The 23,367-nt window shown below is 40.0% G+C and overlaps 1 protein-coding gene across 1 annotated transcript in view; it reads right to left on the bottom strand.

Annotated features, from left to right (window-relative positions):
- CPD (carboxypeptidase D) overlaps positions 1–22,985 on the bottom strand; it is a 91,077-nt gene extending 68,092 nt beyond the window's left edge. Inside the window, exons 1-2 of the mRNA XM_050763782.1 lie at positions 22,170–22,985; positions 16,413–16,660 (exon numbers count right to left, since the gene is read on the bottom strand). Coding sequence (XP_050619739.1) covers positions 16,413–16,660; positions 22,170–22,915 — 994 coding nt within the window. The 5' untranslated portion in view covers positions 22,916–22,985. The remainder of the gene's footprint in view (positions 1–16,412; positions 16,661–22,169) is intronic.
- Positions 22,986–23,367: the final 382 nt, after the last annotated feature.

Below are 23,367 nucleotides of genomic sequence, written 5' to 3'. Positions count from 1 at the left end.
TAAAGTCTTGAAAGTGGCCATAGAGACATGATGTGTGTACAAAGGGGAAGAAAAATTCAAATGACTGAATTTCTCAGCAGAAGCCGTGGAGACCAGAAGGCAACGGCACAAAATTATTAAAGCACTCTAAAAAACAAACAGCAAAGACAAACTACCAATCCACAACCCAGAGTTTTATATCCAATAAAAATGTCCTTCAAGAATGATGGCAAGGCCAGGCACAGTGGCTCACGCATGTAATCCCAGCACTTTGGGAGGCCGAGACGGTAGATCATGAGGTCAGGAGATCAAGACCATCCTGGCTAACACAGTGAAACCCCGTCTCTACTAAAAATACAAAAAAAAAAAAAAAAAATGAGGCAGGTCCCGTGGTGGCCGGCGCCTGTAGTCCCAGCTACTCGGGAGGCTGAGGCAGGAGAATGGCGTGAACCCGTGAGGTGGAGTTTGCAGTGAGCCAAGATCGCACCACTCCACTCCAGCCTGAGTGACAGAGCGAGACTCCATCTCAAAAAAAAAAAAAAAAAAAGAATGATGGCAAAATACACATTCTCAGAGATGGAAAACTAAGAGAATCCATTACAAGCAGACTTGCTTTAAAAGAAACGCTAAAGAAGGTTCTTCAGGCAGAAGAGAAATTATACCACAGAGAAACTTAGAACTTCAGGAATGAATGAAAAGCAACAGAAATGGTAAATACAATCATCTATTTTTCTCCCCTTAAGTCCCTTAGACTGTGTTTGACAGTTGAAAATAAAAATTATAACATTGTCTAGTGGGGTTTTCAATGCAGCATATATATATATAAGTTAAGTACAACATAAAAGGGGAGGATAAAGGGTGGGTAGGTTTGCACATTTCTCTTGAAGTAAAATATTAATTTTTAGGTAAAACTGTGAAAAGTTAAGTACGTAAACTGCATTTACTAGAGCAACTAAACAGATATAGTTTAAAAACACAATCCAATAGAAGGCAGGAAAAGGGAAGCAGTGGGATTAAAATGAGAGAGGCAAACTGAAAAATAATTAGAAAGTAGACCTAAATCCAAACATACCAATAATTATATTCAGTGTAAATGGTGCAACCACACCAACTAAAAGACAGGAATTGTAAAACTGAGTTTAAAAACAAGACCCAACTCTATGCCATCTATGCAATTACAAGAAACACACTTTATTTACTTATTTTTTATTTATTTATTTTTTGAGACAGAGTCTCACTCTGTTACCCAGGTTGGAGTACAGTGGTACGATCTCGGCTCATCATAACCTCTGCCTCCCAGGTTCCTAAGCACTTCCTGCCTCAGCCTCTTGAGTAGCTGGGATTACAAGTGCCTGCCACCACATCCAGCTAATTTTTGTATTTTTAGTAGAGACAGGGTTTCACCATTTTGGCCAGGCTGGTCTCGAACTCCTGACCTCAAGTGATCCACCTGCCTCAGCCTCCCAAAGTGCTGGGATTACAGACATGAGCCACCGCATCAGGTCAGAAACTCACTTTAAATATAATGGTACAGGTAAGTTAAAAGAATGGAAAAAAATATACCATACACACACACAAATCAAAAGAAAGATGGAGTAGCTATATGACTATCAGGTAAAACAGACTTCAGAGCAAGGAAATATGCCAGAGATAAAGAGGGACATTACATAATGATAAAAGGGTAGATTCACCAAAAAGACATAATTCTAGCTGTGCATGCAATGATCAGAACTTTGAAATATATGAAACAAAAATTTATAGAACTAAAAGGAAAAATGGGTAAATCCACAATTTTGGTTGCAGATTTCAACATTCTTCTTTCAGTAATCAGCAGAAAAGACAATCAGCAAAGAATAGACAAAAATGTAATAACACTATCAACTAACTAGATCCGTAAATGATATTTATACGATACCCCACCCAACAATGGCAGAATACACATGCTTTTCAAGTACACATGGAACATACATCAAGTCAGATCATATCCTAGGTCAAACTTAACATATTTAAAAGAACTAAATCATACAAAGGGTGTTCTCTGACCACAATGGAATTACAATGAAATCAATAACATAAATATATTATAAAAGATTTATCTCTGTCTTGATACAATCTCATAAAAGTAAAGCATGTTTCCTCTGAGTCTATAATAATGACCTCTTTTCAGAGGGCAATTAATGAAGTGTGATGTCTACCTTTATCTTCTTTAAACTCGTAAATGTCAGAAGAGTAGCAAACTAATTTTTATTTCATAAGACAAAAAAGATAAACTATCCTAGCATTAGAATATCAAAACGTCTTTATTCACCAACTTCAAGTTTTGGTTTAGGAATTTGTTTTAATTATTTTAAAACATGGAACTGAATGGGGACATTAAGTTATGAATAATTTAAGAATTTTTTGTAAGATGTCACAGATAGGCATTATTTGCCATCTATGTTAAACTTAACATTTATTTTTCTGAAACCAAATATCAAAGACTATATAAGTAATCCTAACTAAGTAGCTGGTTCAGGTTTGTTGTCTTAATTTTTTTTTTTTTCCTCAACACAAAAACTACTTACCCAAAGCTAGAGTTCACCTGAACAGGGAGCAGCCACTGATCTGTAGATAGGCCTGACATTAATAACAGCTGCAGCTACTGCCAGATTCGGTTAATATTTTTGCTTATCTTTTTAAGTTGGTATGTCATTTGGCTCAACAAAGATAAAAGGAGAAATGTCAGGTTTCAGAATATCTTTATTCAGCCAAAGCAAATTTTAATTTTGGAAGTAAAACATTCAGTTATAGGCACACCTCAAAGCAATAAAGCACTTTAATAGTATAAATGATCTGCAATTTATCCTACTTATTAACAATTATAAATAAGCAAGTTTCTATTATTCTATTTATATTATTAGTGTCTCAGGGGGTTATATAAACCAATGATCTTCAATTTGTTTGCTAATACTAAAATAACTGAAAAAATATGCAACACTTCACAAATGTTTAAGTTGGTATTCACAAGTTTTCATCTTAAGTTTAAATAGTTGTAAACAAAGGAATATCCTGCACAATGTACATTTTTCTTTCTTCTTTTTTTTTTTTTTTTTTTTTTGTAGAGACAGTGTCTCACTATTTTGCCCACGCTGGCCTCGAACTCCTGGGCAAAAAGCAATCCTCCCACCTTGGCCTCCTAAAGTGCTGGAATTATACTGTATGAACCACTGCACCAGGTCCAATTTTTTTTAAATAAAACTTTTATATTATTATTTTAAATATATCCAAATAAAAATGCCAGAGATTTGATTTCTAGAAATACCTATTTAAAAGCTGCCTGAACATGCGTCTTTAAGGAATTTTATATCTTCCTTTTTTTTTTTTTTTTGAGACAAGAGTCTTGCTGTGTCACCCAGGCTGCATTGGAGTGGTGCAGTCACAGCTCACTGCAGCCTTGCCCTCCAGGCTCAAGTTATCCTCCCACTTCAGCCTTCTGAGTAGACAGGACTACAGATGTGCACCACCATGCCCGGCTAATTTTTTATTTTTACTTTTTGTAGAGACATATCTCACTATGTTGCTCAGGCTGGTCTTGAAATCCTCAGCTCAACTAATCCCTCTGCATCGGCCTCCCAAAGTGCTGGGATTACAGGCGTGAGCCACCATAGCCAGTCACATCTTCCCTTTTTCTCTTTGAACTTTTTTTCCATTCCACTTCCTCCACAGAATGCTATTTGAATGTGATACACCTGCATGCTTGAAAGTCTTTCGCCAATCATTCTACAACACTTCAATTGGAAATTTTTCTTAATTTCCAGTGACTATAATGCTCTAAGTATTAAATCTGTGTCCTCTAAATTGAATTATTACAATAGTCACTAGCACATAATTTATCAAAAAGGCATAGTTTTATTACAAATTTTGGTAAATAATAAAATAATAAATATAAGAAATAATTACTGAAAATATATGAAAATATATCTTTCAAAGAAAAATTGGGGGTGATGCTTTTATGGTACCATTTAACCATTAAAGTAATCACCAAATTGTCCCTTTTGTTTTAGTGCCCTGGAAGTTTGTAAAACTCTGAGGCAAAACACCATAATGTGATTCAGATGGGTAAAAAAGTATGCCTGTCTTCGGTCAATTGGGAGAAGAGAATATGAGATAGAACCTTCACAGCAAGTATCTTTCTCAGGCAGATTAATTTTAGGAAATAATAGGTATGAAAATTGAGATCTAAAAATTAATTCTTTTTCTGAGACAGGGCCTTGCTTCATCGCCCTGCTAGAGTGCAGCAGCATGATCACAGCTCACTGCAGCCTCAAACTCTTGGGCTCAAGAGATCTTCTCACCTCAGCTTCCCAAATAGCTGGGACTACAGGTGCACACCACCATGCCTGGCTAATTTTTTTTTTTTTTTTTTTGTAGAGATAGGGTCTTGCTTTGTTGCCCAGGCTGGCCTCAAACTCTTGGCATCAATCGATCCCCCTCCCTGGCCTCCCAAAATGTTGGGATTACAGGCGTGAGCCACTACACCCAGCCATGGAAATTAACTTCCTTAAAACTATCCAAACTAACTGGTCTCCCCCTCTCCCCATGTGTACCTCAGCTTGAAAACCACTGACTTAAGAGTATTTCTTCCACTCAAAGGGGGAATTGATAAAAAGTCAAAGGTATACAATTTGCTTTTAAACCTACCTTTTAATGCACTTTTCTATGCTCAGAAAAAAACTGAATACAATGTACAATGAAACCTACCATTCCTGGCCAGGCATAGTGGCTCATGCTTGTAATCCCAACACTTTGGGAGGCTGAGGTGGACAGATCACTTGAGGTCAGGAATTCGAGACCAGCCTGGCCAGCATGGTGAAATCCTGTCTCTATCAAAAAATACTAACAAAAATTAGCCGGGCCTGGTAGCACATGCCTGTAGTCCTAGCTACTGAGGAGGCTGAGGGAGCAAAATCCTGTCGAAAGAGAAGAAAGGAAGGAAGGAAGAGGAAAGGAAAGAAAGAAACCTACCATTCATTTACCAGTATCAAAGAACAAGACTCAAAGTGTAACCATTAGGAATCTGTCTAGTACTACCGCAAATTGTGATCAATACCAATGCTAATTGTTATGGGTAGCTAAATCTTCTGATCAAGTGATCTACTCATATCCATTAAACTCAATCGATTTGTAGCACAACAATCTTCATATGTTTAAAGATACTCAATCCATCTTTATTAGGAAACAAGTCTCTTATCACTGTTTTCACTACAGAAAATCTAGCTTTAAAGGGAGGGCAGACTAATAAATTCAATCTTTCATTCAAAGATACTAAAGATTCACTTTTCTGTCTCAAACAGAAAGTCAATAGAAAAAATAGAGTCAATGCTTCAGTGTTAAGAAACACAGCAAGTTTTTTTGTTTTGTTTTTTTTACTTGCCTCTGCAGGCCAACTATAAAGTATCACACTGCATTCCACAAGAACCCTATTAATCTTTTACAGGAAAACTACAACGTGTTTTTTTAAAATAGGAAAAGCATTTTAAAGTCTAGGAATATAGATAGACAATTTCTACCCTATATTTCAATTTTGAGCTTAATGATATTACTTTATTAAAACTACTTTGAAGGATAGTGAGAAATTCTCTCACGACTTTGAATTTCCTGAACAATTTTTTATAGGCAATAAGTGAGTTATTAAGTGATAATTTTGTACTTTCTGAGATATTTTTAAAAGCTAATGAGCATAATGTTCGTAAAAAATTTAAGGTAAAAAATCTGGGCCAAATGAATGGAAAAATCAGAGGTTGCCCTTAAAAAATTTCCCCAAATTCTGAATTTTTAAATTCAAGTTCACGTTGATCAAATCTTAACTAACTGAACCTGGTCTTTGTATTCTGAGCAACCTATCCTGTGAAAATCTATTTCCGTCACCACTCCCACTGAATATATATTTGCTAATGATATGATTCTACAGAGTTAAACTAAATTACACAGTCCTGCATCTGTTTTCATTTTTGTCTAACTTGGTTAAGACTGTCTCCCACACAGCTCTTTGAACTGTATTTTCCCTTTTTTTTTTAAATGTACTTTCCCATTCTCTACCACCTGAGTTAAACAGGAAACAAGGAAAAGAAAAAAAGTACATCCAATTTATACACATTAGATCTAAAGACCGGGGGCCAAATCCTAAAGGAGTGTTAGGTTCTCTTCATGTAGGGCTATTATCACGTTACAAAGTACACAACTGTACTCCTCCTAAAGGTCAGTCTTTATATTAGGTTATGCTTCAGTTTACTAAAGCCAACTCATGACTCCAAGCAAATATACTGTTTGGAGTATTGTTTTACCTTTTTGCTTTCCTTTTAAATTAGGCAGCACTCAGATTTTAAAAGAGAAAATAAAGGGAAGAAAAAGCCTCAACCAGCTCTTTAATGTGCAAGACCAAAAGCACTTTACTAATGTACATTTGATTATCAACTGGACCTTTAAAATATGATCAGGCTGAGAATTAATATCTGAATTGTTGGCATACCTTAAGGGAAACATCCCAGTACGAAATGTATTCACTTTGGAGGTTAAAAAAAAAAAAAAGCACACATCTGTTCATTTATATATATATGTTCTGGTTGAACTTCTAGCTCCATGCAATTAATTATGCCAGAAAACACTATCAATTCAATTTTCAAAATCATGTACACTGCCATATGCTTTCCAAATGTCTCAAAACTCCTAAATCTCTTTCTCATCTTGACCTCTCTCCCAAGCTGTAGAAACTATTTCCTAACTGCCCATTGGGTACTTGTGACTAGTACATCAAGTACTAATGTTTCCAGTTTTCACTCCTCTTTCACCTGAACACACACACACACGTTCACTTGCTTGCTCTCTCTCTCCCAATCCCCACCATCCAATTAGTTTTTCCCACTCCCATTTCTTCTAATCCAGGCTCAAAGTTGTATCTTTGATATACTCTCCTTGACATTCTGTTCTGCCATTTAAACAATGGTCAATTCTGCAATTCTTCTTGCATAATTTCTTATATATGTATCTTATATTCCCTTTTCATTCCCCTACATGCCCTCTAGGTAAAGCCCTTATCTCCAAAGAGACTTCATTCCAGATGACTGTAAACACCTCTCTAGTTTTCCCTCATCTAGGACTCTTTCCTGCCAATACATTTTGCACAAAGATAACTCCAAAACGAATAGCACTACACTGTTCTTATCATCAAATAATTCACACACTGACAGGAAACAAAAAACTATTAACAATATAAGTAGGTAAGTATTATACTGATGGTACTATATAAACAAAAAGCTCTCAAAGGCAGGATAGTGACAGTTATTACAGGAGATGTTTCAGAAGAGGTTACAGATAAACTGGTGAAAAGCATTTCAGACAGAGAATAGCCTAACATGTGAAGGTTCACATTTGGGAAGGCCAAGTAGTCTGGTGGCAGAGGAGAGGTAGGAGCTGAGGCTAAACTTACAGGCTTGAGTCAGACTGTGGGATCTTCGCTCCCATGCTAAGAAGTATTAGACTTGATCCTATGAACCCTGTATTATAAGCTTTTTTTTTTTTTTGACACAGGTCTTGCCCTGTCAAAAAAAAAAAAAAAAAAAAGGCTGGAGTGCAGTGGCACAATCATAGCTCACTGCAGCCTCACATTCCTGGGCTCAAACTATCCTGCTGCCTCAGCCTCCCAAGTAGTTGTGACTACAGAAGTGCACCACCATGCCCTGCTAATTTTTGTATTTTTTTAGAGATGAGGTCTCACCACATTGCCCAGGTTGGTCTTAAACTCCCAGCCTCAAGCGATCCTCCTACTTCAGCCTCCCAAAAGTGCTGGGATTACAAGTGCGCTCCAATGCTCCTCCAATTTTACCTGTGTATCTTTGTTGTTTAGTTTTTAATATATAATCTTAAAAACAAAGTAACACAAGCGCTAACAGAACCAGATGCATCTTCCCTAAGTGTGACAGCTGGTTTCTTAGTCATCCATACCTCAAATTAATAAAAAGGCTCTGCAGGAAAATTAGATATAAGGACAGTATTCTGTACCTGTTCATTAGGTCAGATTGGTTTATTTATGTTATTCAAATCCACTGTATCCTTATTCACATTTTTGTGATCTAACAGTTATGATCTTTATGACCTAACAGTTCTGAAAGAGGCCTATTTTAAACTTCCTACTATATTTATGGATTTGTCTGTTTCTTAATATCAGATGTTGTATTTTTACATTTATACACTGTTCATCTTATTCCTTTTTGTTTTAGATTACAATTTTCTGGTGTTATATGGGTTAATTCATAATACCCTATTTAATGACACAGAAAATACTCCTCAAAAATAAGCTTTCTGGTCCATTTCTGGACCAAATCTAAACTTTCAACAGCATTGTTGAAAACAGGCGCGTAATTATTTTCCCCATGCTCTTCCTTTTCCATCAACAATCTACTTCCAGTCAAACATACTTCAATATTTAAAGCACATTGCTACTGCTCAGTCTGACCTTCAAGAAGTTGATATTCACACAAAAAACTGAATTGGTTACATTATATGCTTTCTGGCCACATTTCATAACTCTGTCCATTGTATAAAAGGAGAGGGAAGAAAGTTTGATAAACCCACAGAACAGTTTCTTCTTCTTCCAGAGGAGAAAACAATCATAATTACTAGTTTGAAAAGGCTCAGCCTCAAGTTTATAGAGGCTTAAGAAGACAAATATAAAGCTTTATGGCAGCTGTCCTAACTAATCATAGAATCCATAGGCTCACATAAGCAATACATAGGCCTGACAACTATATTTCTGACCAATTTCCTAACTCAATACTCATTCATAATTTAGGGAAGGCAATCTAAAAGTAGAACATCTAAGATAAATATCTGTGGCTCAGTCCTCACTGGAAATAAGTGAAACATATAAACAAGTTGGGAGGAAAAACCCAAATAATAAGTTATTACACATAACTTGTAAGATGTTTTGTTTCTACTTAGAATTTGAAAATAAATGATCACTCTACCACAGAGTGATCAAGAATAGTGTTTTTTCAAACTGCAGGTCATCATCCATTAGTGGGTTGTGAGATATATTAGTGGGTTCAGACGTATTTTTAAAAGAATGATATAGAACAAACTAAAAGAAATAATACCAGAATGTATAGTAAAAGCACTGTTCCATGAAATTGTTTTTTTATGTACACATATATATATATATGAAATGTACATAAACAACTAAAAGGTATTTCATATTATAGGTTACAAGTAAGAAAAAAAAGTTCAAATAATAATGATCTAGGATCTACCAGTAAGGCAAGTTTATTTTCTCAGAGTAGGAGCAAAACTAGGAAGCACATTTTTATAAATTTCTATAAGATTATCTAAAGAGCTAAGATTTTAGGCCGGGCGCAGTGGCTCATGCTTGTAATCCTAGCACTTTGGGAGGCCGAGGCAAGCAGATCACCTGAGGTCAGGAGTTCAAGACCAGCCTGGTCAACATGGTGAAACCCCATCTCTACTAAAAATACAAAAATTAGCCAGGTGTAGTGGTGCGCGCCTGTAATCCCAGCTAACTGGGAGGCTGAGGCAGGAGAATCGCTGCAACCTGGGAGGCAGAGGCTGCAGTGAGCTGAGATCGCGCCACTGCACTCCAGCCTGGGTGACAGAGTGAGACACTGTCTCCAAAAAAAAAAAAAGATTATCTAAAGATCAAATAGCTATGTATTTATATTTCGGATGGCAAAAATTCATTTATTCCAAAAACACTACTGTTTATCTTCTATATACCAGGCATGGTTCTGTGTGCTAGAAATAGAAAATGGAATAAAACAAAGTCCCTACCTTCAAGAGTAAGTTTAAACTCTAGTAGAGATAAGTAGCCATGGCACCAGATGCTAGTAAAGTGCTTTACACACATTCTCACTTGAGCCTCCTAATCTTGTGAGTAGATAGTATTTATTCTACTTTTATATAAGTGGGAATTGAGGCCTAGAGAAATTCATTAACTTGTCCAATATTATTTCTCTCTCTCACCCATACCCGCCCCCCCCCCCCCCCCCGCCACACACACACATACACACAGCTAGTCAAGGTAGAGCTGTGATTTCCAACCTAAGGCAACGGGATTCCAAAGCTCTCTCTTTGCCACTACACTGCACTGCCTTCTACTGTTCTTCTATCTGCCAGAAAATAAAATGTAACATGTTCTGCCCAAGAAAACTTCTAAAAGTTACATAAAACTATGATCTTTGATCAAATAATTTCAATTATAAGTTGCCTGCCCTTCCTTAAATTGTATAAGTTGAAAGAAGGCAATTCTTTTTTGTCTCTTTGTTTTCTTGGAGACAGGGTCTCATTATTTTGCCCAGGCTGGGCTTGAACTCAAGATCCTCCCACCTTGGCCCTCCCAAGTATCTGCGACTACAAGCACATGCCATGGCCTAAAAGTTGACCTAAAACTACAGTTCAGTTTTTATTAAATCTGCTTTAGAATAAACATGCTAAAACATTGTATGATTTTTACAATGTCTTCAACACTGTGAAGAAAGGTAGGCAAATGGCATACAAATCAGCGTGCTGTGATTAAAAAAAAAAAAAAAAAAATGGCAGCCGGGCGCGGTAGCTCAGGTGAGTAATCCCAGCACTTTGGAAGGCCAAGGCAGGTGGATCACTTGAGGTCAGGAATTCAAGACCAGCTTGACCAACATGGGAAAACCCTGTTTCTACTAAAAATACAAAAATTAGCTGGGCATGGGGGTACATGCCCATAACCTCAGCTACTCGGGAGGCTGAGGCACTAGAATCTCTTGAACCCAAGAGGCAGAGGTTGCAGTGAGCTGAGATTGCGCCATTGCACTCCATCCTGGGTAACAAGAGTGAAACTCCATCTCAAAAAAAAAAAAAAGGCATCCTGCTCCATGAACAAGTCCAGAGTAGGTCTCACAATAACAAGCCTTTGGAAGGGGATATGGCTATTCATTAGCCTTATTAGGATAGCCATTTCCTAAATGGATCCTGGAGGTTTGTGAGACATGTTGAGCGAAGCAAGGCTCACCCATATAGGCAGCTAGATATGCTAGGTCAGCCCTGGCAATGAAGGCAAAGGCACTAGGGCCCAAATCACCCCTCATTCCACACTACTAATACACTGTCTGATTCCTCAGAGCAGGAGTTGTTTCTGTTTTGCTCTCACTATATACCTATCACCTAATACAGTGTATGTGGCATGGCAGGAACTCAGTAAATATTTGCTATATGAATAAATTATATTGCACAAGTTAGTTCCTCTCTCAGGCCTTGATTTTCTCTAAAACAAAACAGTTGGACTAAATCAATATATTCACTTTCAGCTCTAAAGGTCTATACTTCTTTAAGCTAGAATTCCTAAACATATCACATAGAGCATCAGTAAAATTACTCGACTGAGCATGTGGCTCCTGTTTATAATCCCAGCACTTGGCCAAGGGGGGCGGATCACTTGAGGCCAGGAATTCAGGACCAGCCTGATCAACATGGTAAAACCCTGTCTCTACTAAAAATGCAAAAAATTAGCCGGCATAGTGGCACACACCTGCAATCCCAGCTGCCAAGAGGCTGAGGCACGAGAATCATTTGAACCCAGGAGGCAGAGGCTGTAGTGACCTGAGACCACGGCTGCACTCCAGCCTGGGCAAGAGAGCAAGACTCTGTCTCAAAAAAAAAACAAAAATTACTCCAGGACATCCGGGTTTTTTGAGTACATGCCTAGTCACAAGATTTTACAACATCTTACTCGCTAAACACAATGAATTCACTCTGTTGAAACTAAAACCATCACAGCCTCCTCTTCAAGGGGAAACTGCTCAATATTTGCTGAGGTATGAAGAGAAATAAGCTAGTTATTGTAGAAATAACAAGGACATATCTGACCATTCTGCTGAAACAAGAGAAAAATTGATGCTCATAAAAATAAAAATGACAGCAGCATAATGTAGCTTCTTCAGATGTTTGAATAATCAGAAAAATCTGATCATAACTAGCTTCACCAAATGATCTCTGGCCTTAACACCAAAGTACGCCTACTTTTTGTAGAGGCAGGATATTTATTTTTTAAGTATGAGATAGATTTACCTTCCTCAATTGTCAGTTAGAAATTACTTTCTAACCTTTTACAACTTTTTCCAAAAAGGCAAAGTTGAGTACTTATTTACCCCATTATTTTAAGTAACATCATCTCAAATGAATGAAGCAACTTGACTAGATTACAAAACCACCAGGTCACAAAGTTAGGTTTTGTTAAATATATTTACTAAGGACTGAAATGTAAAAATTACACATTAAAGTAAGTCCGTTATCTATAAAAAAAACTTTTAATGATTTTCAAATCACCTCTAATTGTTATGGGGAGAAGGTTTGACTTCTAAATAGTATGTCAAACCTCTTTTTGAATGATTCTGATATTCAAGAAACACTGGCAGAAACTATAGGAGGATCAGAAAACTCTAGAAAGTGATAGCAGCAGCAGGCTGGAGGGTGCAGGAAGCAGGCGGACAGCCACCCCTTCTGCTGCCACCCCACACAGCCCGCTGCCCTGGGGGTTGCTGTAATGGGGTCAGGCCCAGAGCAGCACAGCGGGGGAGTAATGTAGTCAGGCATAGAAGGACCCCTATGTGGAGCTGGGGCCGTGCCTCGGGGGCAGGGCAGAAGGCCGGAGCGGCTCCAGCTTTGGGGACCTGGCCAGAAGTGCAGCCATTGCGCCCACCCCACTGAGGGTCCCAGGTTCCTGGGCTCGGGAGGAGGCTCTGCACTGGCCACTTGGGGCCAAGTCCCCGGTGTCCACCCCACGTGGGGTGACCTCCCAGCCTGACACTCCTGACAGCCAGGCCCAAGGCCCGCAACCAGCTCCGGGCCACCCCCTAGCCGCAGGGCAACAGGGAAGCTTACAGCAATGTTGCCCCTGGCCCAGTCACTGGCCCAGGTCCAGTGAGGATTAGGAGTACCCCCCTCAAGGCCCCCAGGGGGCATGGCTGGGGCTACATACTCCACTAAGTCGGCGGGAGCTGGGAGCTGGGAGCTGGCAGCAGCTGCATCCCCCGACCTCCTAGGACCCCCTTACCCTTGCAGGCTTGGAGATGCCTGCTCCTGATGCCTGGCCTCTCCCCATTCCTGCATCTGCTCCTATCTCGGCGTGGGGTTGGAGCTGAGGCAGTGCACTGTCACAGCCCAGAGGGGTATGCACATGCTTGGGCCCTGCTGCCTGGGCCCCCACCCCCGGACTGGGCACTGACAAGTGTGGAAGAGGGAACCAAGGTTGTGGACTGAAGGCGACTCAGCACTGGCTTGCAGGTGCCCCTTGGCACGAGCAGCCGGGATGCCATGGAAGGCAGCAGGAGGTAGACCAGCTCCTGGGTAGAAGGGAAGGGGTCCCTGGTGAGGCCCCACCTTCAGGCCAGGCAGGGCCTGAAGGCTAGGGGCCAGGCTGCCAGTCCCACGGACTGGAGTGGGGACTTGTGGTGCCTTTTCCAGGCTGTCCGTGGTGCCCATGAACCAACTTCCTCCTCTCTGAGGTCCATAAAAGCACTGGGCTCAGCCAGAGCAAGGCAGAGGATGGAGAGATGATGGGACAATCAGAGGGTAGCTCCTCTCTGCTGAAAGCTGAACACTCATCAGGATGACCTGCCTGTAGAGAGGAACCACCCACTCCAGGGCCTCCTTTGTGCTGAGGGCTGAACACTTGACTGGGTGACCGGCCTACAGAGAGGAGTTGCCCACTGCAGGTCTCCTCTGAGCTCAATAAAGCTCCTCTTTGTCTTGCTCACCCTCCACTTGTCTGCATACCTCATTCTTCCTGGATGTAGGACAAGAACTTGGGCAAAGGTACCACAAGGCACAGAGGTTTCCAGCCAGAAAAGCAACACCCCAAAGATCCCATAACAAAAGTATTAAGTTTTCAAACTTATGACCCATTTTGGGTACACATGGCTTGATATAAAAAGTAAAAGAGTAATTCAAAGGTTTAAATACACATCAAGAGACATGTCATAAGACACTTTATAATGTGACTGCCAATAAAAAGGTAAGGAAGACCTAAGGCATTTCATCATGGGCAGACTCCTAGAAAAGAAACAATTTACACTGATGACATTTCCATTGGTTGATTTGTTCTTTCTAAGTTCCCTCTACATCTACATCTGTGCATAAAAACAAAAACGTTATTATTCAAAGTATACCTAAAGTTTAAAAACAGTAATAGCTGTTTTCATAGCATTTAAAGAGAAAAGATAAACAGTTCAAGCTTGTATTAACAATTCTTGCCAGGCATGGTAGCTCATGCATGTAATCCCAGCACTTTGGGAGGCTGAGGTGGGTGGATCACTTGAGGTCAGGAGTTCAAGACCAGCCTGGCCAACATGATGAAACCCCATCTTTACTAAAAATACAAAAACTTAGCTGGGCATGGTGGCAGGCACCTGTAATTCCAGCTACTTAGAAGGCTGAGGCCGGAGAATCACTTGAACCCAGGAGGCAGAGGTTACAGTGAGCCAAGATCATGCCACCGTACTCCAGCCTGGGCAAGAAGAGCGAAACTCCATCTGAAACAAACAAACAAACAAACAATTCTTAAAAAAATAACATTTCATAAGAAATTGGAACCCTTATATATTGCTGGTGGGAATATAAATGGTATATATACTATGGAAAATAGTCTGTCAAACCTAAACATAGAATTACCATTTGACCCAGCAATTCTACTCCTCGGCATATATCCAGAAGAATTGAAAATAAGGACTCAAACAGATACCTGAACGCCAACGTTCATTACACATTATTCCCAGTAGCAAAGATGGAAACAATTCAGTGCTCATCAACAGATGGATAAACAAAATGTATTATAACATATACATTCAGGGAATATTATTAAGCCATAAAAATAAATAAATTTCTGATATCTGCTACAAAATGGATCACCCTTAAGAACATTATGTTAAGAAAAATAAGCCAGATGCAAAAGGAAGAATACTGTATAACTCCAGTTATATAAAATATCTAAAATGGGCAAATTCACAGAGATAGAAAGTAGATTAGAGGTTACCAATGGCTAGGGGTAAGGGATAGAGATGGAAGTGGGAATTATTATCTAATGCTTACAGAGTTTCTGTTTGGGATGATGAACAAGTTTTAGAAATAGTGGTGATGGTTGCACAACATTGTGAAAATTAGCGCCACTGAGCTCTACACTTAAAAATGTTTAAACAGTTAAACTGGCAAATTTCATGTTATATATATGTTTTACCACAATAAAAATAAAAAATCAGCATTCCATGATCACCTCACAGATTAAAATACAAAAGGAAAATGTGCCTTTATGTAAAACGGAGAGATTTGGGCTGGGTGAAGTGGCTCACATCTATAATCCCAGCACATTGGGAGGTTGAGGTAGGAGGATCGCTTGAGGTCAGGAGTTTGAGATCAGCCTCGGCAACACAGCGATACCCCATCTCTACAAAAAATGTAAAAATTAGCTGGCATGGTGGCATACATCTATAGTTCCAGCTACTCAGGAGATTGAGGCAGGAGTATCGCTTGAGCCCAGGAGCTTGAGATTACAGTGAGCTACGATTATACTACTGCCCTGCAGCCTGGGTAACAGAGTGAGACCCTATCTCTTTAAAAATTGTATTTTTTAAATTTAAATGGAGAGACCTGGTTGGTGGTGGTCACCATGTTAACCAAGCTGTCCAACTCGGCTTCTTACAGCTTGATGTTATAGGTCTCCTGATATGATGTGCAACATGATCTATATAAGCATCTTGCTAGGAAATCTGACCTAATCTTATCATGAAGAAAGTGACAATCTAGATTATGGAATTTTTCCATAGAACTATTAGCATGGTCTCTTTACAAGAGCCAAATGCAATGCTTGAACTTTGATTGGATCCTAGATCTGGTGAAAAAAGGGCTACCAAGGCTACTTTGGACATAATGGGGGAAATCTGAGTTACAGACAGCATATGATATGATAATATTAAATTATCGTTGATTTCTCAGTTATAGTAATAGTCTACAGTTAAACAGGAAAATGTCCCTGTACTTGGGAAATACATACTGAGGAACTTACAGGAAAAGTGTTGTGAAATCTGCAACCTACTTTTGGATGGTTTGGCAAAAGATTGTGTGATTGTATGTGTGTATGTGTGTGTGCATGCTCATGCATGTGCATGTAGAGAGAGTGAAAATGTGGGACAGGGAGAGGCAAGGCATCTGGGATAAGATAACAGTGGTGAATTTAAATGAAGGATAGATAGGTCTTCAGGTAGTCCTTCAATTTTGTTGTAGGTTTGACATTTTCAAAATAAGAAGAAATAATATTTTTTAAAGTTAAATTTCTACAAATTTTCTTCTTTTCTGCTCAGAATATACATAAGAAATCTCAACGAACAAGGGGGAAAATGTAGCAAACTCAATGCTTTGCATACCTTCCACATCATACCAATGTGCGCCATTTGTGATTCCATCTTTGAAAGTCTCATCTTCATCTCCTGGACAGTGAGGCTCACCAGTTTTCATTATGGGGTGGTTTGAAGCATAAGCTTTTGCCAAGTATTTAAAGACTTCATCATCTGAGGTTTTGCTATAGATTCCAGTGGCCTTATGTTCTGGAGAATCATCAAAAGGATAGCTTGCTACCACTGAGCCACCATGCAGATTTCCAGAAAGCACAAACCTTTGAAAATACAACCAAATTACGTATCACTAAAAAAAGGACACAAAACACCATGCATTAAAAAATTCCACAAAATCTTTTAGAAATAAACTCCAATATCTCTCTTGGAGACCTAGAAAACAACTCTATCAGTTGTTATCTGTTATAAGGAGACTAACAACAACAAAAAAAGAAAATGGAAAGAAAGTATTATCAATTTAAGATTTCAAAGAGTTTTAACAATTCAGGTTAACCTAAAGTAACTTCAAAGAGTTTTCCTTCATTGAAAACACAGCTGGATAACACAGTATAAATTAGTATTTCAGGAAATGTCTTACTTAGGGAACTCCAAATTCATGTATTAGGTTGAACTATATGAGCTTTGAGCTTGCCAATATTCACCCTTTTCTGTTTGGTAGCTATGTTGCCAGGCCTCCCAAAGTGCTGGGATTAGAGGCACGAGCCACTGTACCTGGCCCTCACCCATTTTTTGACCCACAAAAATGACAATTTCATATAGTTCAGCCTACGACTTGTATTTCATAATATGTAAATTTCATAGAAAACATGGCTGGTATATATAAATATTCATTGTATGTATGTTAGCTTAATAACTTTTATGCTTTTTACATTTACCATCCAAAGAGAATTTTTAAGATAGGGAATCTAATTTTTAAAAGGATATTTTGTGTTTCACTCCAGTTTCACAATATACTAAATTCACATTTTCAAGAGAGAAGCCATAGTTGAGGAGATTCAGGAAAAAACAAAGAAAATAACCTGATTCAGTGAGCTGCTTACAGAGAAAAACAATACACCATATCAAAGACTAGTCCTCCATTGCATCACTGTAGAAGCAGCTCTTTCAAGGCCCAATGTTTCTGATTGGGCCATTAAAAAAATAAACTGACGTGGAGACAAGGCTGCTCCTATAAAAGAAACATTTTTTTTTAATGCTGCTACTTTTAAGCGAACCCTACAATTTGGTCAAACTTATCTATATAGAAATACTGAAGAATTCCTTTTATGGTAAAAGCTAAACGCTAAAGGCAAAAAAAAAAAAAAAAAAAAAAGCTTAAGTCCTATTTAAGCATCTTTCCCTTATATAACAGCTTAAACCATTACTATCAGTAGAGATTAAATACTTTTCTATTTCCATTCTAAATTGGATTTTCTTGCTTCTGCCTTTCTGTTGTTGAAATTAACTGACCTACAGAAACTCTAAAGGGGGTTGATATATAACATTTCTCTATATGCTTGAAAAAAAAATAAACCTATCATGTCTAATTTGAAAGATTATTTTAAGCATGATGAGTAGTATTATCCCAGAGAAGATCAAACAATGAAAATTACTTGTAACACAAAATCTGTTCATCAGAAGATAGATCTTTGCCAATAAGGACAGTGATTAAACACTAGCATGGACTATGAAAAGAAAGCTAAAAACTAATATAATTCTAATTAGCACCCTTCCAGATACCAGAGAAGAATGCCATTTGGTGTAGTGGCAATGGCACAGACAGACAAATATGGGTAAGAACATTTCGTCTCGCAGATCTGTTGCTCACCAGTAATATAACATAATCAGAAGTTACTGCCTTTAAATTCACTGAACCTCAGTTTTCCTCTCATTTGTAAAATGGGGATTAATGCTACCTATTTCCCAGAGTTGTTATGAAAATTAAGATAACACACATGAAACGTAATCTGGCATAAAGACCGCTTTACAGCCCCTGATCAACAAATGTTCATTTCTTTGGAGATATCTAGCATCCTGTTTAGGGAAACACTGCCTTACAAACTATCATTCTACTCCCCACTTCCACTGCCAGTCCTTGTAAGAGAATGATACACAAACAAAAACTAAGAAAATATTCTAACTTTCTGATTCCACTCTACCCACCTCTCCTCTATAGCTAAGGTATTAACAATTTACTCTCTGGTTTGTAATTCTAAAATAATTTTTAAATATTTTTCCCCCACTGACTTTGGGAAAGTTATAAGAAGGCTGGGGCAGCTCAGGTAATCCATTCAGCAACAAACATTTCTTGAGTGTCAACTATTTGCCAAACGACATTCCAGGGATAGATACATCTGTGAACGAAACAAACAAACAAATGCCCTCTGGGCATTCATATTCTAGTAAAATAGAATGGATAACTAAATATTCTAAATAAGTAAAGCATGCTACTTTAATTAAAACTTTAAAATCCAAGATTCTCTACAAAATGCTGTTTTTCATTTTGTTCAACATTTCATGCAACACTTCTCAGAAATATTGTCAAAAATGGCCTAACCAAATACTTTTGAACAATGAAATATTTGCAATCTACTTGAGTAATAAAATTCACTTCGATTTTCCTTACTGTAATTACACAGTTTTGAAAGTACCAATGCCACTCTTATAATGAAGATTTCAAGAGAAAGTGACACCTACTACAATGGCTGTAAGATTATGCTTTGAGTTTTTGTCAAATCAACTTTGCAAATCAACTCCAATCTTATTTGAAAGGTACTTTATGGTTTCCATTCAAATGAATTCTCTCAAATGTTTTTCATACTTGACTTCAGTATCACATATCATTCCTTGCATAAGATTTAAAGTAGCTGGTAAATATAGATTTACAAATGAGTTTATAAATATTAAACAGTTAATCTCTAAATTAACTCTATTACGCTATTCAGGTAACCCCGTAGATAACTTGAAAAAAATTAAAATAACTTAATATCTAACAAACTAAATTTCAAAGATTCAGAAAATCATAGATATGTGTACATAAGCCCCCTGAAAAAATAATCTGCAGCCACTCTCAACATTGTGATAATGCTTTTCACAAACACATTCAAATATCATTTATATGCTAATCTCCTGTGAAAATCTAAGCAGGTATATTCACTTAAAGAAGTAGCCAGGCGCGGTGGCTCAAGCCTGTAATCCCAGCACTTTGGGAGGCCGAGGTGGGTGGATCACGAGGTCAGGAGATCAAGACCATCCTGGCTAACACTGTGAAACCCCATCTCTACTAAAAATACAAAAAAATTAGTCGGGCACGGTGGCGTGCGCCTGTAGTCCCAGCTACTCGGGAGGCTGAGGCAGGAGAATGGCTTGAACCCGGGAGGTGGAGCTTGCAGTGAGCCGAGATCGTGCCACTGCACTCCAGCCTGGGTGACAGAGCAAGACTCCGTCTCAAAAAAAATGAAAAAAAAAAAAATCAAGAAGTATAGTGTGAAAAAAATATAGGTGTCAACTATAAAATCTTCATTTGAATGATATAGTTAATTTTTGGTACATTTTCTTAAGTATTTGTCTCAACATCTATTGGATGAAATATAAAGTGAAACAAAGAAAATAAACTTCATTTTCCTAAGCTGGAGGAAATTAAGCCTTAAAATTTTACATTTTCAAAATAACAACAAAAATCTAATTCGAATATAGCTGAGTGAATAGGGTATCAAGAAATTACTCAAATGGTTTACCTCACAAAATACACTGAAAAGGGTAGTTTTCCCATATAGACTAATGTTTGAGTTTTTAAAAACATCCTATCCATAAAGCTGACGCTATATTTAGGTATCAATATCAAATTGTGTGTGTGCTTGTGTTTTCAATTTTATTCACATATCAGTGTCCTTTGTTATTGGTTAATAGCACAGAGTACTCATTTTGAGTGAATTTTTGAAGACTGAGTTAGGATGGATATACTCTTCACCATGTATGATCACCTACTTTCCCTTTTGATTAATTAGAGTTACATGTTTGAAGAACAGATATGATTAGGATAGTCCACAGCCACAGACCAAAATGACTCTGTATAGCCTCAAGGCGACTCGCACCAAGAGAAAGCTTATTTTCATATTTGGTCACAGCACAACTAACACTGAAAAGAAAAATCCAAGCACAGAATTTACATCCCTGCAAGGATCACAGCATTTTAAAGGTGCAAGAACAGAGCATTTTAAACATTTAAGCAATGCAAACAGTGCATTTGATGTATCATCTCCAAAAAGCCCTGGCCATCACAGCTCTGTCAATAAGTGTATGTCAAAGTCATATTTCTTATGCAGATGTTCAGAGGTCATGACACGATCGTACATAAAAGAAAAAAAAAATCCTCCCAGAAAGTCGATGTGAAATTATATATCTATAAGAGAGCTTATCAAGAGGAGTAAAGTAAAAGATAGAAGATGAAAAGACTCAGGAACTGTCCTAACGCCCACGAATTTTCTAGATCTTCTATATATGACTGAAGTCTTGTAGGAGAAATGATTCCAAGTCCCGCAGGTAAACTTCTTTATCTTAGCAGTCCCTCAGAAATCTTCTTTTAATCAAGATGGAATGATTAGCTATTGCTGCAAAAGCCTTATGAAGAGAGAAAAATGGGGAAAAGCTGATGCTTAAAAAGGGGAAGAGATGCCTGCTCACTTCAGACACTATGCCATCTGGAGTGAGTTCCCTCTTCTTTCATTCCTCTCCTTTCTGCTGAAAATCCTGCCCATCTCTGGAGATAGCTCAAGCTCTACCTCTTCCACAGAGATGGTCCGTGTTATTGCAGCCCACACACATCTTGCCAGTGGGAACAATTCCTGTAAAGTTTAACTGTGTGCATCAACATACCTCATAAATATTTATAACATTCTCTTGTTTTATACTAATTTCTTGAGGTCCTCATTCTTCTACTTTGTAACTGTTTAAACCTCGCGCAATGATTAATAACACTTAAAGTGTGTATTAAAAGCGTGACAATTAGTCATTCTGCACAGGCTAATAAGGTGCACAAATGGCATCACAAACCCTTTAGAGTCTAAAATGAAGCGGCTCACAGATCTGTGCAAGTTCTCCAGCTAAGTTCATATCTTCTTAAGCTGAGTCAGAGGTAAAAATTAGAGAAAAACCAGTTTCTCTCAAACAGGCAAGGGGAAGATCCTGGGAATATCCTCTGCCATTTTTGGGCTCCAGTCTCCCTCCGTGGCTAAAAGGACTATCGGGAATCAGATTGCCTAATTCTAAGTCCCAACCACACTCCTATGTAAATCAGTTAACCAATCTGACCCTCAATTTCCCCATATGCAAAACTGATGGTGTCTATGACATCAGGTTGTGGCCAAAATAAAGTGAGATACTGCAGTCACAGAAAAAATTAGCATAGCGCCGATAACATTAGGCACTTTTGATAGAAGATAACAACATTGACAGCTTATCTATCAAATGTGTGAGCTGACCTAGGTTATCCTTAAGATCTCTTCTCGCTCACATTCTATGCCCCTGTGAGAAGAGGGACCAGAATGTCAGAAAGGAGTGTCCCCTCCAGCCATCCCTTGAACAAATGACAGTCTCTAGGAGGCAATTCTTTGACGATTAGCAGGACGGGAGGCTACGCGGCCTGGGCCCTGTCTCCGTTACAGGGTGTCTCCCTTCACCTTCACCACCGCCACCCCTTATGCCAGCATTGTCTGAGCGCCTACTGGGTGCCGGAACCAGCCTCGGCCCTTGGAGGCTCACACGGACGGGGAGGGGGCAGGCAACACTCACTTGTTCCTGCGGATCCACTCGATGAGGGCGCGCACCTCGGGCACCTCGTCCAGGGCGGGGGGCTCGCCGGTGCTAAACTGGTCAGGAAAGCTGCGGTTGAGGTCGCGGCCGCGACTGTTGTCGCGGCCGCTGGCCCCTGGCGGGCCGCCGTCACCGAGGCCACAGTCGCCCTCGCGGGCGCGCTCGAAGCCATCGGGGTTGAGGCTGGGCAGCAGGTACACGTCGGTGGTGTTGAGCAGGCGGACCAGGCGCGGGTCCCCGCGGCGGTAGCCAGCCGCCAGCTCGCGGGCCAGGTAGATCAGCACCTGGCGCGACACAGTCTCGTCGCCGTGCATGTTGCCCACCAGTTTCACCTGGGGCCGGCCGGGCACCAGCGGCCCCGCAGCGTCCGGCCCGGCAGCGTCGGGCCCCGCGTCGCCCTCAGGGATTAGCGACCCCAGGCCGGCCGTGAGGCGCAGCACCCACAGCGGCCGGCCCTCCACCGAGCGACCGATGCTAAAGAGGCGGGCCAGGCCGGGGGGCCCCGCGGCCGCCGCCTCCCTCAGCGCAGAGCCCAACTCCTCTTCGTGGTAGTAGCGGTCGAACTGGCCCTCGGCCGCCTCGGCGCCCGCGCTCGTCGTTGTCGTCGTCGCCTCCGCCTTCTTGATGTGAGCCGCCCGGGCCGAGCTCCTCAGCAGCAGCAGGCACAGGAGCAACGGGAGCCGCCCCAGCCGCCAGGGCGGCCGCTCCTCCCGGCCGCTCGCCATCTTCCAGCACCGCCGCTAACCCAGGCTCCGCTCCTGCGGCTCCGCGCTCCAGGCGGCCGGGGCCCGCCGGATCCCCTCCGCGCCTAGCAACCCCATCCCGCCCTCCGGCCGCAACCAATCGCGGACGGGTCTGCTGGAGCGTCACCACCAGGGGGCGGGGCTTCCCTTAAAGCAGCCGATACTCTCTGGGCGGGCCTGCCTTCCTCCCGTCCCGGACGAGTTTGGTCACCCTATTCCCTCGCCAAGGTTTTTCTTCTCTTCTGCGCCTCCTTGTTTCGTCTTCTGCGTGTGCTCCGCTTCTCACTCAGTCTCTTCTTTATGGCTTCTCCCCTAAATTATCACACATTTTTCTCTGAGAACTCCTGCTAGTTCCCTTCCCATCTTTGTTGCTGCATTTCTCAGCTGCGCTTTAACGCTTAGAACCGAGAATGGAAAGAATCAAAAGGTTCGAA

Source organism: Macaca thibetana, chromosome 16, assembly GCF_024542745.1.
Source record: "Macaca thibetana thibetana isolate TM-01 chromosome 16, ASM2454274v1, whole genome shotgun sequence".
Taxonomy (NCBI): Eukaryota; Metazoa; Chordata; class Mammalia; order Primates; family Cercopithecidae; genus Macaca; species Macaca thibetana.
This window is presented reverse-complemented; position numbering and strand designations above follow the sequence as displayed.